An 18,414-nucleotide genomic window follows, 5' to 3' on the forward strand; every position below is an offset into this window, starting at 1 on the left:
GTGATGGACGAAATATATTTCGTGATGGACGAAATGCATTTCGTGGGACGAAATACATTTTGTGATGACGAAATGCATTCTGTGATGGACGAAATGCATTTCGTCCACGAAATGGGCCCGGTGACACTTGGCACCCCATACTTTTTTGTCATCCGGATTACGTTTCAGTTCCTGGTTGTAACACGACAAAAGTTCAAGGGGGGGGGGGGTAAATACTTATGCAAGCACTGTAATTGGGATTATATGTCATGAATTGACACATAATATCAGGAAAAAATGGTATATTTTGCTTCTTTGTTTAGAAATAAAAACGATTCCAATAAAAACGCAACTTGTTTTTGCGTATATATTCACCCCCATTAACTGTGAAAACCTCTGCCGTGTTTTTGGAAAAGTTTGGCACAAACATGAATGCTTTATAAAAGTAGGGTATCACATGATGTGAACAAACTCGAAACCTAATCAGGTTTAAAGGATAAAACCCATAAATAAAGTCGCGTCATAGTTGAACGAACTCTCTGTACAATTAAACAGTGATGTGATCACAATATAAGGACACCTGTTTCTGAAAGACTCCAGAGTTTCTAAGCGAACATACTGATATCCAAAGACCTATCAAAACAAGTCTTGGACAAACTTCTGGAAGAAGTAACACTCAGGATTTGATCTCATCTCATTATCTCTAGCCGCTTTATCCTGTTCTACAGGGTCGCAGGCAAGCTGGAGCCTATCCCAGCTGACTACGGGTGAAAGGCGGGGTACACCCTGGACAAGTCGCCAGGTCATCACAGGGCTGACACATAGACACAGACAACCATTCACACTCACATTCACACCTACGCTCAATTTAGAGTCACCAGTTAACCTAACCTGCATGTCTTTGGACTGTGGGGGAAACCGGAGCACCCGGAGGAAACCCACGCGGACACGGGGAGAACATGCAAACTCCACACAGAAAGGCCCTCGCCGGCCACGGGGCTCGAACCCGGACCTTCTTGCTGTGAGGTGACAGCACTAACCACTACACCACCGTGCCGCCTCAGGGTTTGATTATTTAAAAAAAAACAAAAAACCCTGGACTTTAAACATCCCACGGATTATTAAAAACAGTAAGAATATGTCACATGGTGTCCATTAAAAGTCAAGTAGGTAAAGAAGTGATCACTCAGACAAGCAACCAAGAGGCTGTCAGCTGTAATGCTCTTCACGATGCTTCCACCACCATGCTTCACTGGAGGAATTGTACCGTATTCTCAGGGCCACAAAGTTCTACTTTGGACTCATCAGACTAGAAAAGTTTGTTCAGCATGTTTACTAAGTCTCCAAGATCTCTTTTGGCAAACTCCAAACAGGATTTCACACAGCTTTCTCGACCATAAAGCCCAGCTTTGTGGATTCTCTGGGCTGCGGTTGTTCTGTGAACAGCTTCTTCCATCTGGATTTCTCCAGCTCCTTCAGAGTTCACGATATCCTCTGTTTGCTTCTCTGATTAATACCCTTCTTAGCTGGGTACTGACTTTGGGTTCTTTGTTTTTTTAAAGGGAAACAGTCACCGTGAAAACAGGAAAATACTCGACAGTGCTATGTCGGAGAACTTTTAAAGGTTCCCAGAAGGGAACCAAATGATGAAGAGATCTGTTGTGTGTGTGTGGTTTTTTTTTCTCGAAGAGTTTAATAAATGTTTTTTTGGAGTATATTAATTTAATAGATTAATTTAAACGAAAAAGCAAGCAAATTTCTGGAATGAGAAAACCACAGCGATGAGACAAAATTTCAGCCTTTAACTCTGCAACCATCCATCCATTATCCGTAACCGCTTATCCTGTTCAGGGTCACAGGCGAGCTGGAGCCGATCCCAGCTGACTACGGATGAGAGGCGGGGTACACCCTGGACAAGTCGCCAGGTTATCGCAGGGCTGACACATAGTAGAGACAAACAACCATTCACACTCACATTCACACCTACGGTCAATTTAGAGCCACCAGCTAGCCTAACCTGCATGTCTTTGGACTGTGGGGGAAACCGGAGCACCCGGAGGAAACCCACGCAGACACGGGGAGAACATGCAAACTCCACACAGAAAGGACCTTGTTAGCTGCTGGGCTCGAACCCAGGACCTTCTTGCTGTGAGGCGACAGCGCTAACCACTACACCACCGTGCCGTCCCACTCTGCGACCCATGTGTTGAAATTCAAATCGAAAGCAAGCTGAAATTCTGTGCTCTGTTTTTTAGATTTAACATTCAGTAAACGTTCAGGATGAAGTGGAACCATACTTACCTCCAGCCGATCTGTCCTCATGAGCTTTTGGGCGGCGGCGGCAGCTGCAGCGGGCACAGGGACGTTAGGGGTGCTGGTCATTAGTACGGGCGCGCTGGGCAGGATCTCAGTGGGCACCAGGCCCGGAGACACGGGGCCCAGATATGGGTTAACCAGTGCTGTGGTGTTGGTGGCCAGGCTGGGCGTGACAGAGAACATGGGCTGAAATGGGACAAAAGACATCCTGAAATTAGCATATGTTTCGGGAACTTCCTGAGCTGATCTGCATAATTTCAAAATAAATTAAAAGAGACACACCGACACGTAACATGACTTCACAATGGGACAACTTGTGACTACAGAGCAGTTCACACATTTAAGTGTCCAAAAATCTCAAGTTACTTTATCAGAAACAAAAAAAAACTCACAGTAAAGTGAATAATATATAAAGTCGAAAACTATTCCAAACACAATTCTAAAAGTATATGCATTATACATGCATAACGCCTCGAGGACTGGACTGACTTACTGAATATCAGGTACTGTGTGTTAATTACAGCATACATATGCTATCATTTGAATGAAATTGGTGATGGATGTTATAGTCTGAGAAAAATCAACCAGATGGTGTGTGAACAGGATGTTCAGACTTTAAGTGCACATGATAATTTATTCATATACCTAAAAACCCCCCCACCTGTTCAGGTTCAGTCAGTGTTCTCTTGAATAATGAGTATCAACCTACAGCGTTTTAATAAAAAACAGCTTGTTAGCATGTTAATGAGTTCGACTGAACGTTATAGTTTGTTTATGTCGTGAGCGAACTTTGGTCATTTTTAAAAACTGTTAGTTCTGAGATTCAACTTGGAAAATCGACTCGGATTGTATAATTATTTCTGTGGAAATGCACACCTTGATGTCTTTCATATGAACATAAATTATTTATCGCCTGATAGGCCGAACTGCTTTAACTGTGAAAACATTTGCCGTGTTTTTTTGGGTCATGTTTTCAGACGTTTTCAGAAAACTGGCCATTTTTTAAAAACGTTTGGCACGAACATTAAAGTGAGCCAGCCTTTCGATTTCATTAAATCGGTGAAATTTAGTTCCCTCTGAAATTTGGTCATTGTGAAACATGTCTATTTACACTACCGTTCAAAAGTTTGGGGTCACCCAGACAATTTTGTGTTTTCCATGAAAAGTCACTTTTATTTACAACCCCGATTCCAAAAAAGTTGGGACAAAGTACAAATTATAAATAAAAATGGAATGCAATGATGTGGAAGTTTCAAAATTCCATATTTTAATCAGAATAGAACATAGATGACATATCAAATGTTTAAACTGAGAAAATGTATCATTTAAAGAGAAAAATTAGGTGATTTTAAATTTCATGACAACAACACATCTCAAAAAAGTTGGGACAAGGCCATGTTTACCACTGTGAGACATCCCCTTTTCTCTTTACAACAGTCTGTAAACGTCTGGGGACTGAGGAGACAAGTTGCTCAAGTTTAGGGATAGGAATGTTAACCCATTCTTGTCTAATGTAGGATTCTAGTTGCTCAACTGTCTTAGGTCTTTTTTGTCGTATCTTCCGTTTTATGATGCGCCAAATGTTTTCTATGGGTGAAAGATCTGGACTGCAGGCTGGCCAGTTCAGTACCCAGACCCTTCTTCTACGCAGCCATGATGCTGTAATTGATGCAGTATGTGGTTTGGCATTGTCATGTTGGAAAATGCAAGGTCTTCCCTGAAAGAGACATCGTCTGGATGGGAGCATATGTTGCTCTAGAACCTGGATATACCTTTCAGCATTGATGGTGTCTTTCCAGATGTGTAAGCTGCCCATGCCACACGCACTAATGCAACCCCATACCATCAGAGATGCAGGCTTCTGAACTGAGCGCTGATAACAACTTGGGTCGTCCTTCTCCTCTTTAGTCCGAATGACACGGCATCCCTGATTTCCATAAAGAACTTCAAATTTTGATTCGTCTGACCACAGAACAGTTTTCCACTTGGCCACAGTCCATTTTAAATGAGCCTTGGCCCAGAGAAGACGTCTGCGCTTCTGGATCATGTTTAGATACGGCTTCTTCTTTGAACTATAGAGTTTTAGCTGGCGACGGCGGATGGCACGGTGAATTGTGTTCACAGATAATGTTCTCTGGAAATATTCCTGAGCCCATTTTGTGATTTCCAATACAGAAGCATGCCTGTATGTGATGCAGTGCAGTCTAAGGGCCCGAAGATCACGGGCACCCAGTATGGTTTTCCGGCCTTGACCCTTACGCACAGAGATTCTTCCAGATTCTCTGAATCTTTTGATGATATTATGCACTGTAGATGATGATATGTTCAAACTCTTTGCAATTTTACACTGTCGAACTCCTTTCTGATATTGCTCCACAGTCATGTTAATGACCTATTGCCAATTGACCTAATGAGTTGCAATTTGGTCCTCCAGCTGTTCCTTTTTTGTACCTTTAACTTTTCCAGCCTCTTATTGCCCCTGTCCCAACTTTTTTGAGATGTGTTGCTGTCATGAAATTTCAAATGAGCCAATATTTGGCATGAAATTTCAAAACGTCTCACTTTCGACATTTGATATGTTGTCTATGTTCTATTGTGAATACAATATCAGTTTTTGAGATTTGTAAATTATTGCATTCCGTTTTTATTTACAATTTATACTTTGTCCCAACTTTTTTGGAATCGGGGTTGTACCACCATAAGTTGTAAAATGAATAGAAAATATAGTCAAGACATTTTTCTGGCCATTTTGAGCATTTAATCGACCCCACAAATGTGATGCTCCAGAAACTCAATCTGCTCAAAGGAAGGTCAGTTTTATAGCTTCTCTAAAGAGCTCAACTGTTTTCAGCTGTGCTAACATGATTGTACAAGGGTTTTCTAATCATCCATTAGCCTTCTGAGGCAATGAGCAAACACATTGTACCATTAGAACACTGGAGTGATAGTTGCTGGAAATGGGCCTCTATACACCAATGTAGATATTGCACCAAAAACCAGACATTTGCAGCTAGAATAGTCATTTACCACATTAGCAATGTATAGAGTGGATTTCTGATTAGTTTAAAGTGATCTTCATTGAAAAGAACAGTGCTTTTCTTTCAAAAATAAGGACATTTCAAAGTGACCCCAAACTTTTGAATGGTAGTGTATGTAATATCTCATAAAATATCAGGCCATTCTGTGGCTGGGAAGTTATTTAATTTGAGCGGATTCCCAAGCAAATAATGTGCATGAAATCGCTCGCTTCGCGCAGTCAAGCAGACAGAGGAAGTCCGTGTGTGCGCATGCGCAGGTTTACCTTTGAGCGTGCACTGATGGTTACATCATTCTGTCACTAAACGAACAGCTGATCACACCGAGGTGCTTGCTGAGCGCCGATATTTTTTAGTTTGGTCCTGCGTTTCCTTTCCTTCGTATATAACATAACGATTTTTTTTCGCGGTCCGGTTTCCATCAAATCCTGCGCTCTGATTGGCTGGCGAGCGGGTCCGTATCCTACAATACAGACCCCAGTTACGGACCCCTGTTATGGACCTCTGGCGACTCGCTCATTCACAACAACAACAACAAACATAGTAGCATTTTTTTGTCAACATTTATCTTTTTTTAATAAGATTTATTTATAAGATTATCAAAAATCTTATAAATTTTTGCCAGCATTTCTCAGGAGAATAGCATTAATTTTACATCATGGATAGCGATGACAGTCTACGCAGAGAAAGCGAGTTTTACTACCCTGAGGAAGAAGAAATAAAAAAAACATTTCAGGAGAAAGCTAAAAACCTGTAACTGTTGCTAACGCCGAGCAAAAACATGGCTGAATCTTGAATGACTCAATTTTGTATAAATAGGGGACTACATAGGCGGCAAAATGTAGTTTTTTTTTCCTGCCATGGAAGTGCACTTGTATACCGAGGAGGAAGCCATTTGCATTACAGCCGTGAATGAGGATTCAAAATGGCGGCTTGGCTCGGTTTTCCCTTTTGGATGCTCTCGTTTTCTGTTAGAATTTGGTAAAGAAAAAAATAAAAATATTATTTACCAGCTTAAGGTCGGTCCGTATGGCCCAGAGGGCCTCAGTCAGTACTTTCAAGACCTCAGTCATGGTATTTCACGATACGGACCTCCCAGCTGGTAAATAACATATATTTCTTCTCGCTTTCCGTTACTGTCATTGGTCTTCCATGTTTCATTCGCACACTCATGTCTTCCATTTTTCTCTCCTGTTTCAAATATGTATCCCGCAATGCCTTGCGCGAACGTGGAAAGCCCACCACATGATGTGATGCATGATGTAGTATCTTGAATTGGGTCATGGTAAAGCAGGAAAAAATAGCGGAGAATTTAGGGCCACGTGGCCCTGAATTCATTAATTGTTTTATTTAAAAAATTGGAAGTCTATGATTCAAATTCAGTAGTTTTTCGTCAAGTAAACAAAAATAATTGAGTGTCGGGGGAAAATGACCTACACTTGAAAAATCTGAAAGGCAGTCCACCTTTAATGCTTTATAAAAATAGGGTATTACCTGTAATTTTCACATACAGTAAACAAACTATGGTTCTTATATTAAAGGGGCCTTAAAACTCTAAGGCAGGGTATTAGTGTGTGTTCTTAGGTGCAGCCATGGCCTAAAGGTTCGCAAAGCAGCCCTGATGCCCAAAGGATCACTGGTTCAATTCCCTGGACCGGCAGGAAAATCCATGGCTGACGTGCCCTCGAGCAAGGCACCTAACCCCCAGTTGCTCTCAGGTGCTGGGTTTGTGTGTGTGCTTGTTGTACGTCACTCTGGATAAGAGTGTCTGCGGCTCATTTTTGGGTCAACCAAGAGACACTGTCAAAGTCCATGATGGGGTGAATACACAGGTAGACAGAAAGAAACTAGAATAATCCATGATTATAATTGGAAGACCGTCCCTGTTGTCTTGAGATTGAACCCTGATGATGCCACATCCATTACAGGAGTCAGGAGTCCGAGAAAGCAAAATGTATCCGTGATCTCTGGGTGGAAAGGGAATACTCAGTTTCCCCTGTCAATCACAGCAACACTAGTCAATCGTGGGTATCTATTGCCTCTTTTCCACCAAATCAGTTCCAGGGCTGGTTCGGGGCCAGTGCTGGTTCACAACTCGTTCAACTTGCGAGCCAGCTGAGAACCAGTTTGCTTTTCCATTGCTCGCGGTGCTAAGGGAAGCCACGTCATTACGTCGCTGTATACGTCAGTTACGTCGCTACATTTGCATAAACCTTGGCGCGAATATCGAAGCAAAAACAACACGGAAGAAGCAGCAGCAACAGCAGCAACAACAATAATAATAATGAATGACTTCGCGTTTGTACAGCTGCTGCTTCTCGTCCCTTAAAAATGGCGATCTTTCGCGGTCTTGTTATTGTTGTTGGTCTTAACAACTCCGCCCCCCCACTGACGTAAGCGGTTCTTTCCTCTGTCCCAGCAGAGAGTTGGTGCTAGCCTGGAACCGGTTTTTCTGGCCCCAGAGCCACTTCTCTGTCAGTGGAAACAGAAAACCCGGTTCCAAACTAAGTACTGGCCCCGAACCAGCCCTGGAACTGCTTTGGTAGAAAAGGGGCATATGAGCTCATGTATGTGGAAGAGGGCAGAAAGAGCTTGTTCCTCTGAGTGTGTTATGCTGCCCTGTGATGAAAAGATGTGGTTGGTTGGTGTCCTGTGTCTTGGCGAAAAGCATGTAATACCCTACACCCTCCCTAGTTGGGAGCTGTTGTATGATAGGGCAGAGCTAAATAAATTGGAAGAACAGGCGGAAACCAGGAATCATGGTACTCGGGAAACATAAATGCAAGATCTCTTGACAAGACAAAGGTACAAGTTAGAAACCAAAACAGAAGACCAGACACCAGAACGTAAGCATTTTGTCCATTTTATTTACAGCAAATAAACATTAAGCCACAGAAAACCTAGGAACAGGTGTGATTTGACGTTTAGTCAGTTCTATCAACTACCTCTGATGTTTGACCTTTGCTAATAAGTTGCCATGGTGCTTCAGCTTGCATGCCACATTTATGTTTATGTAATTTCAGCATTTAACACTGTTCTGACAGCAGGAGCACATGATGTAATAAAACATTATTTATGTGGCACTACCGCACTTGAATATGTCTCTCATTAGCCGCTGTAGGCGGCGGGTTAGCATTCACATTCAGGTGACAGCGCTGCCTAGATGAGTCGTGTTTCAGAGCTCTGCAAAAATGACGCTCTGTTATCCAGGACATCTCTGAGATTGAGGGCATTAGCGGGGCCTAATTAGATCAACCGATCTCGGCGCGTGGAAATAAATCCAGCATGACCATGTCAAAGACGTCCCCGGAGGACCAGAGTGTCAATGTTGAGTCCCTGAGGGAAACTCTTAACCTTCAGCACTGTGTATGCACTGGATCCTCATTTATACACCACTTTCAAAAAGTGTCTGCCAAATGAATAAATGGAAGCAGGGAAAAAAAGTGGGAAAGTGGAGATGAGACGCTTATCTGAGATCTTCATCTCCCCGGCCTTTGTGTTGGGGTTCTCTCTTCATGTGCTCATCCACATCCACACTGTATTCTCTTCTGCTTTCATGCCACCCATCTCTGTCTCTGTCTTGCTACCTCACCCTTTCTCCTTTCACTCTTTCTGTGGTGAAGATGAGATCCTGAGCTCTGTTCCTGTAAGATCTGTCGTTCCTTTCTTTCCTGCTGTCTCTCCTTTCTCTTTTATCGCCTCCTGCCATGTGATAAAAAAAAACAACAACTAAGGCCTGAGATTGCTTTCAAGACTATTTTGTCCCTGTATGGAGCTAGAGCTAGAGAGACGCCTTAAACAAACAGTGTCACCGGACACACAGTTTACTTCCACTTTATTATTAATGAATGCGTTTCTGTGGAAAAGCTTTACAATGTTCATGGCAGATGGATGACAACAGACACTGAGATTTGATGGAACATTCCAGTAAAATGACTCAAGGAACTAACTTGTCTCAGCAAATTGCTGTGTTATAAGTGTAACAACACATTCCAGACCATGGGGTAATCCATCCGTCCATCCATCTATCCATCTGTCCATCCATTATCTATACTTCTTGTGCGTCAGGGTTGGGGGGAAGCTGGAGCCAATCCAAGCTGACTTCAAGCAAGAGGCAGGGTACACCCTAGTCTGGCTAACGTGACTTCAAAGCTCTACGAGCTATTGGTCTGGCCAAGATATTCAGCCCAACCGTTTCCCAGAGCCCGTGGTTGACCCGCCTCCCTGAAATGCCTCAGTTTGCTACTGGTCGAAGCCAGAAAAGGCTGTGACGAAGCTTAAACCAATCACATCACTCTTTCCTCTGACGTATGTGACGCGACGATAGGATTCTCGCTGAGCCCCATTGATTTGGCTACTAGCGGGGCTAACTGGTAGATTAAACTCTTACCGAAGCCGGTCGGGAGCAAGGCGAAAACGTCCTTCCTTTCAATAAATACCTCCAGGGCTGCTCTTTGCTCCATTTTCAATGAGAACTTCCCGTTGAATGCTTTCAATACAGCATGATTCTGTAAACAATCTATGGCTTCTGGTCGCAGTTCTACTACGTCACTGCCTTGAACACGCCTCTACCCAGGGCCGTTGGAGATGCTCAAAGTTGATTGGCTCCCGATTTTTCCGGAGCTTGGAAGAGCTGGAGATAGCTTGCCTGGCCAGACTAAGCTCGCAACAGGCCCTCGTGTTGCGTCACGCTTAGGATGGGCGGGCCCAGGCTAGGTACACCCTGGGCAGGTCACTATAGGGTAATATATACTGTATATAATTATTGCTAGAGTCCTGGGTATGACTTTAAATTGCAACTGGTGGTGAGTCTCAGGTCCAGGAGGACTTGAGTATTAGGTAAAGTGGAGTTACCCCTTAATCACCATTGCTCCCAGGTCTGCTCTGACCTGGAATGGTAGCACCTGCCTGGGTTCCAGCTATGGGTTAAACAGTACATCATCAATAAGGTGCTGGCAGCAAGGCACTTTTTGGTGCAGTGTGGCAGATGACATGTGGAAGAGCCACTCAGATGGCCAATGGATGGCATCACTCGGCAAGTCAGTTGTCACTGCGGGGCAACCTCCATACCCATCAGGTATGGTCTGTGGCACTTTTGTGCACCACTTGGCATCAGGTCTGGAGGTCCAGAGAGACAACACAATGGGGGCACGACATAGTTTGTCTTGTCTTACTGTGCAAGGTGCTTTGTTAGGAGAGGAGAATAGTATGCGAGAGCTCACAAAGCCAGATATTCTATGGAGGCTCGGCCGGGCCGTTCGGGCCGCCGCTGTGAGTGACTCTGTCACTCTGGTGTGGGCCTCGTGGCCCATCTGCGTTTCTGCTCATCCTAATCAAGCAGTCATCATCGCTAGCAATGGACAGCTGACGACAACAATTATTGCTCTATTTGCCCCCTCTTTTTTAAACTTTCAATTCAATTACTCTCCCAGAGAGAGCTTAAATTCACAATTCTATGCATCAAAACCAGAATAAACATCGGTAGCACTTTTTCTCATCTCATCTCATTATCTGTAGCCGCTTCATCCTGTTCTACAGGGTCACAGGCAAGCTGGAGCCTATCCCAGCTGACTACGGGCGAAAGGCGGGGTACACCCTGGACAAGTCGCCAGGTCATCACAGGGCTGACACATAGACACAACCATTCACACTCACACCTACGGTCAATTTAGAGTCATCAGTTAACCTAACCTGCATGTCTTTGGACTATGGGGGAAACCGGAGCACCCGGAGGAAACCCACGCGGACACGGGGAGAACATGCAAACTCCGCACAGAAAGGCCCTCGCCGGCCACGGGGCTCGAACCCGGACCTTCTTGCTGTGAGGCGACAGCACTAACCACTACACCACCATGGAAGATGAAGATGGATAGAGGAGAGAAGACCAGGTAAGCCAATGCTTTGGAAGAACCACCTTAAAAATAGATGTGATTCTAGCGAACTAAAGATGCTAAGAACAGGAACACCTTAGAAGCTCATGAGAGCTCATTACAAAGAAAACCAGGACAGCGAAGGCAAGACCATTCTCATAAATCAGTAGTGCTATAACTTGGCTTTCAAGTAATTGAATGGCCTAGCATGCTGTCCGCAATGCTAATGATGCTAACACCAGAGCCAAGAAACTCATGAGAGTTCATTACAAAGAAAAAAAACCAAAGACGTTTTGATCGTGTTATAACTTGGCTTTCAAGACGCTGAAGTGAGGTCATGACAGCCATTGCTAATGTGAACTCTCGCTGAACTCCACAAGCCACTGTTGGTTCTGAGGGTTGAGCTTGTTGGAAGGGTGGTAGGGATGGATTCAAGGAGTAAAAAAAAAAAAAACATCATTAGTGTTGTTTAATCTGTCTGTTTAACTGTTAGAAATCTTGGCGAATAATGCATCTTTAAGCTTTAATACACTCCTGTTTTTTTTTTCCAAGCCTGGTTTATAAAGACTGATATTCAGGCTCAGTACTTGAGATCTGGAGTGTATATTTAATCAGTGCCGTCTGTCTTCCTTCAAACGTGGTAAGTCCACAGGTAAGTCCTCCAGGACCAATTTGCACACCGCTAACACAGCGAACAACAGCAGCATTAAAAACTGCCCACACCCTGCACTGTGAAGTTTAACTCTCAGACACAAACATTCACATACAACACACCGCCACAAGACTCTTTATATAACGCTAATGAAAATAACGCTGCTTACATAACCGTTATAGCGAGGAACCTGTCTTTCCTGGCTTACACTCCGTAGCTTTTGCTGACAGTCAATTTGAGACCGATCAGTCATTACGCTCCAGCAATGGATAGAGAGGAAAAGAAAAAATAAATGAGAAATATGACACAGGAACTTGCATTAATTTACCAGCAAGGACAGAAAGAAAGAACAGTCCAGAGGGACGTTTGCTGTGCCTGAGATGAAATGGGCCAAATCTGCAATTAAGGACACTTTTACGAACCTTTTTTTTTTTTTTTTGGTTTGTTTCCTGGAGCATCTCAAGCCCTTATTCACTTTAAATTAGAAATATTGGCTCCAGGATCCTGAACTCAAAGTTGAGATATTGTAACACAGTTCCTTTAAGTAGAACTTTCACAAATTGAAAGGGGCTCGAGATCACTTTTATGGAGTTTTCTCATCTCATCTCATTATCTCTAGCCGCTTTATCCTTCTACAGGGTCGCAGGCAAGCTGGAGCCTATCCCAGCTGACTACGGGCGAAAGGCGGGGTACACCCTGGACAAGTCGCCAGGTCATCACAGGGCTGACACATAGACACAGACAACCATTCACACTCACATTCACACCTACGGTCAATTTAGAGTCACCAGTTAACCTAACCTGCATGTCTTTGGACTGTGGGGGAAACCGGAGCACCCAGAGGAAACCCACGCAGACACGGCGAGAACATGCAAACTCCACACAGAAAGGCCCTCGCCGGCCACGGGGCTCGAACCCGGACCTTCTTGCTGTGAGGCGACAGCGCTAACCACTACACCACCGTGCCGCCCTTTTATGGAGTTTTACCTCACAAAATTTTGAAACACCTTTCCACACTTTGAAAATCCTTTCTAGATTTTTGTCTTTTTGGCTACAGAAAACCTTTTACTCCAGATCTGATTAATTATGAATTAATTAAAGCTAGACGGCCTTTCAGATTTTTCAAGTGTAGGTCATAAAAAGAATTTTCCCCTCTGACACCCAATTATTTTCGTTTAGTGGACCGAAAGCTACTAAATTTGAATCACAGACTTCCAATTTTATTAGTTTTTTTAAAATAGAACAATTGATGACTTTAGGGACACATGGCCTGAAATTCTCCGCTATTTTTTCCTGCTTCACCATGACCCAATTCAAGATACTACGTACGTCATGCATCATGTGGTGGGCTTTCCCTGTTCAAAGGCATTGTGGGATACAAATTTGAAACAGGAGAGAAAAATGGAGGACGTGAGCGTGCGAAGGAAACGTGAAAGACCGACTACGGTAACGGAAAGTGAGAAGAAAAGACGTTATGTTATATACAAAGGAAAGGAAACGTAGGACCAAACTAATAAATATCGGCGCTCAGCGAGCACCTCGGTGTGATCAGCTGTTCGTTTAGCGACAGAATGATGGAACTGTCAGAGCACGCTCAAAGGTAAACCTGCGCATGCACATACACACACGGACTTCCTCTGTCTGCTTGACTGCACGAATCGAGCGATTTCATGCAAATTATTTGCTTTAATCCACTCAAATTAAATAACTTCCCAGCCACAGAATGGCCTGATATTTTGTGAGATATTACAGAAATAAACAGATATCACAATGACCACATTTCAGAGAGAACTAAATTTCACCGATTTTATGAAATCGAAAGGCCGTCTCACTTTAATGAATTAATTACTTATATTAACTGTGGGGGGAAAAACACTGCAAAAACACTGAAAAATATTTTTGATATTGCTTGTGAACAAATGATATCTAACTTTATTTTTTTTGTGGTCCGGTTTCCATCAAATCCTGCGCTCTGATTGGCTGGCAAGCGGGTCCGTATCCTACGATACGGACCCCAGTTATGGACCCCGGTTATGGACCTCTGGCGACTCGCTCATTCACAACAACAACAAACATCGTAGCATTTTTTGTAAACATTTATCTTTTTTTTAATAAGATTTATTTATAAGATTATCAAAAATCTTATAAATATTTGCCAGCATTTCTCAGGAGAATAGCATTAATTTTACATCATGGATAGCGATAACGACAGTATTCACAGCGAACGCGAGTTTTACTACCCTGAGGAAGAAGAAATAAATAAAACATTTCAGGAGAAAGCAAAAAACCTCTAACTGTTGCTAACACCGAGCAAAAACATGGCTGAATCCTGAATGACTCAATTTTGTATAAATAGGGGACTACATAGGTGGCAAAATGTAATTTTTTTCCTGCCATGGAAGTGCACTTGTATACCGAGGAGGAAGCAATTTGCATTACAGCCGTGAATGAGGATTCAAAATGGCGGCTCGGCTCGGTTTTCCCTTTCGGGCGCTCTCGTTTTCTGTTAGAATTTGGTCAAGAAAAAAATAAATATATTATTTACCAGCTTAAGGTCAGTCCGTATGGTGAAATACCGTGACCTCGGCCTTGAACACTGACCTCGGCCCAGAGGGACTCGCTCAGTACTTTCAAGACTTCAGTCACGGTATTTCATGATACGGACCTCCCAGCTGCTAAATAACATATAATTTTTTTTTTAATTAAATATGTTATTTATTTTTATTTTATTAGCTTCACTATCAATCCTAAATTTAATAAAAATAAGCAATAAAAAAAAGTTAAAGAAAATAAAAAAAATAGATATATGTATGGCAGGGTAACCATAACACCGTTAGCCAATTACTGTCAGCCCAAGGTATTTAAAAAAGCAAAACAAAACAAAAAAACCCTCCTCATCAAATCACTCCTACTTATAAACGTGAAATCAGATGAAACTAAAATTAGCATTTTTTTCAACAGATTTTAAGAGGTCTAAAAATGTTTCTTTTAATACTACTAATAATTTAATCATCTTATAATTTCCATTATATCTTGGAAAGGATGTAATTTCGCCATATTGGGGAAAGTTTGGTCTGGAAGAAGAGTTAAGGCTCGTCATTATAACTGAAATCAGTGCATGTTGAAGGTGCTTACTATTGAATTTGAGCTAAATGTTGAGTAGATGAGTGGGAAATCAAAGATTTATAGTTTATTTTGAATTCTGGAACCATTCCATAGTAATTGGCTCACCAACTTGGTTAGTTGATAGGCAGTGCTAGCTTTTGGTTTAAAGTGGACAAAATACACACAATGTGCTGGCACCAACCACACCCCCAAACAAACAAACAAACAAACAAACAAACAAAACAGCAAATGGATGAATATCGCGCCTACCAATATGCAACTGAATTTCGCAAATTTGGTGTGATGGATGGACATACAGTATAGAAACATGTGAATGTAAGCCACTCCCCAAAACAAGCCCAAAATCAGTTACGAGTACGGCCTCAAGTGTGAAAACACCCTAAATATATATTTTTATGTCATAAAACCTCCTGTTTGCCAAACTCCTGTCCCAGTTCAGCCCAAAACATTTCCTGTAATCATGATTATGACCGTAACCAGATATGTAGAGTAGGAAAGCGGAACAGAGCCCTTTTTGTGAAAAATTGTGAGCACCACAAAGTGGTTTCAACAGCTTCAAAAGCAGCATCGACGACAATGATGGAAAACTGGCAACTGCGGTTTTGTAGTTGGCCGTGGAAGCAGGGGCTCGGCCTCTAGAGGAAGCAGTGGAGGCTTCAGAAGCCACAAAACCTGGAGGCAGTGCTGATGCTGGAAATGGATTCAAGGGATGAGGTGGTAATGAAGAGTGAAAATCAAGAAGCAAGCCAAAATCTGGGAGAACTAGGCAGAAAAACTTGCGCCAGTGGAGAAACAAGGCAACGGATAACTGTAACTAGTGACATACTAAATACACACATTGTGGTAAGGTTTAATTGAAGTGGCCTGGACAGACCTGAAACGCTCTCAATCTGGTTCTCCGATTTAGTAGCTTTTTTGCCTCTTGCACAGATGTTGCCTTGTTTGAAACTGGGTTTCGCCCCATCAGCCAATGGAACTCAACCCTAGTGTTTTGCTTCAGATCTCTAAAAGCTGACATTTCCACACATGCCAGCTTTTCTGAGCTCTTTCAGGCATCCTGATCTATTCGCAGTAACTCCCACACAAAGATTTTGTCCATGTGCCACCATAACAGAACATTCTCTGAGATGTCTGGGGAAAGTTCTGGGACAGAGGTTATTCCTTTCCAAATAATTTGTATCTTTTCAAAAAGAGTTATAAAATCCAAGACGGGTGTCAACCTGCTGAAAGGTGCATGCACGGTCCGTGTACTTTTTCGTTCATTCATTATTCTATTTTGGAATGAAAGATGAAATTTAAAAAAGGGTGCAGCTTGGTGTTTTATTTAAAACAATACAAGCAGAAATGGCTCTATTTCGTTTTCGAAATGTATTGCCATCATCAAATAGTAGTATTAGAAAAGTGGACAACATTTCTGATCGTTTTCTCATTTTGTAATATTCATTTATTCCTTTATTGAATTTCATTTGACTGATCCTATATTTCACCCGGAAGTAAATTACACCGCCTGGCTTGCGCTCACTCATGTCTCATTTACAACACACGACGACGACGATAGATCGACCTCCAGCGAGTTCATGGATCATGGATGCTATGCAGTACATGCTTTTCAAAGGCCCTAAACGGGTGAATCTATGTGAAGAAGACATGTCAACACGTACACTCATAACAGAACAGCCATGTCCTGCGCCAATGTCTTTGAGGTGCTGTGAAATATCTGCATGCGTAGCATGCCTTCGCAACATTTCGCAAATTAAGTCGGAATATGCCTCCAAAGACGCCATGTCATGCGGATGAGAATAAACAAACCATAACGCTCCCAACCCGCCCACAAGCTTAGGCTTCCAGGTCACCCAAAACCTAAGTTCTAAATAAATTAAAACGCAATTCAGAACGGCATTTTTCAAAATTGCTTTTTCCCTTTTTCTGCTGTTCAATGACTCATTTTCAAGAACTAAAAATACATCAAAACATGGCTCTGGATTCCATTTCACAAGTCATACACAAGTGTAAAAATTCATAAACGAGTCCTTTTTCATTTCTCATGTGACTTCCAAAATAGAATAATAAATGAACGAAAAAGGGGCGGCACGGCGGTGTAGTGGTTAGCACTGTCGCCTCACAGCAAGAAGGTCCTGGGTTCGAGCCCCGGGGCCGGCGAGGGCCTTTCTGTGTGGAGTTTGCATGTTCTCCCCGTGTCCGCGTAGGTTTCCTCCGGGTGCTCCGGTTTCCCCCACAGTCCAAAGACATGCAGGTTAGGTTAACTGGTGACTCTAAATTGACTGTAGATGTGAGTGTGACTGGTTGTCTGTGTCTATGTGTCAGCCCTGTGATGACCTGGCGACTTGTCCAGGGTGTACCCCGCCTTTTGCCCGTAGTCAGCTGGGATAGGCTCCAGCTTGCCTGCGACCCTGTAGAAGGATAAAGTGGCTAGAGATGATGAGATGAACGAAAAAGTACACGGACTCTGCACATTTTGGTCATTCTAATTTCGTTTCAGAAAAAAAACCCCAAAAACAACAACAAAAAAAAAACACGAACAGTGTTTTGATTTTCATTTCAAAATCGAAACGTGAATAACAAAAAAAACCCAAGTCAAATTTCTCCCTCCTGTTCGGCCATTGTGTTTACGAAATTTATATACAAAGGACTTGGTTTTTGTTTTCTCCTTGATAAAGCAGAAAATAAAATCATAAGAAAACAAAAACAGAAAATACCCACGTTTTTAATTCTCTGAAACTGGAACCTGTCGTCAGCCCACGTGCACAACCATCAGTGTTCCTATAATTCAAACACGTGGCTGCCTGGACTGGACTGGACTGGCAGCTGAGAAAGCACTGAGCAGTATGTCATTTTCCGAAACAACAAAAGAGCATCACTCATGGAGGAGGACATGAGTACAGAAAAACTCGGTTTATATTTCAGGCCAAACTTGATTAAAAAGATAAACATGATACTAATTAAAGGTAGACGGCCTTTCACATTTTCCAAATGTAGGTCATGAAAAGAATTTTCCCCTCCGACACCCAATTATTTTTGTTTAGTGGACCAAAAGCTACTGAATTCAAATCACAGACTTCCAATTTTAGTAGTTTTTTTAAAAATAGAGCAATTAACGAATTTAAAGCCACGTGGCCCTAAATTCTCCGCTATTTTTTCCTGCTTCACCATGACCCAATACAAGATACTACGTCACACATCACGTAATGGGCTTTCCCTGTTCGAAGGCATTGTGGGATACAAATTTGAAACAGGAGAGAAAAATGGAGGACGTGAGTGTAACGTGAAAGACCGACTACAAGGCAAGGCAAGGCAAGGCAAGGCAAGTTTATTTATATAGCACATTTCATACACAATGGCAGTTCAATGTGCTTTACAGAAGTAAAAACAAAAACAGTAAACAATAGAGAAATAAAATTACATAAAATAATTTTAT

General features: G+C 42.5%; 1 protein-coding gene across 8 annotated transcripts in view; it reads right to left on the reverse strand.

Annotated features, from left to right (window-relative positions):
* The window catches only part of LOC132871503 (muscleblind-like protein 1), a 298,894-nt gene that overhangs the window by 42,060 nt on the left and 238,420 nt on the right, over window positions 1-18,414 (reverse strand). For all 8 annotated transcript variants that reach the window (XM_060905710.1, XM_060905703.1, XM_060905704.1 and 5 more), the window contains one exon: window positions 2,281-2,481. In XM_060905710.1, the coding sequence (XP_060761693.1) occupies window positions 2,281-2,481 (201 nt within the window). The remainder of the gene's footprint in view (window positions 1-2,280; window positions 2,482-18,414) is intronic.

The sequence above is a fragment of the Neoarius graeffei genome, chromosome 23, assembly GCF_027579695.1.
Source record: "Neoarius graeffei isolate fNeoGra1 chromosome 23, fNeoGra1.pri, whole genome shotgun sequence".
Classification (NCBI taxonomy): Eukaryota; Metazoa; Chordata; class Actinopteri; order Siluriformes; family Ariidae; genus Neoarius; species Neoarius graeffei.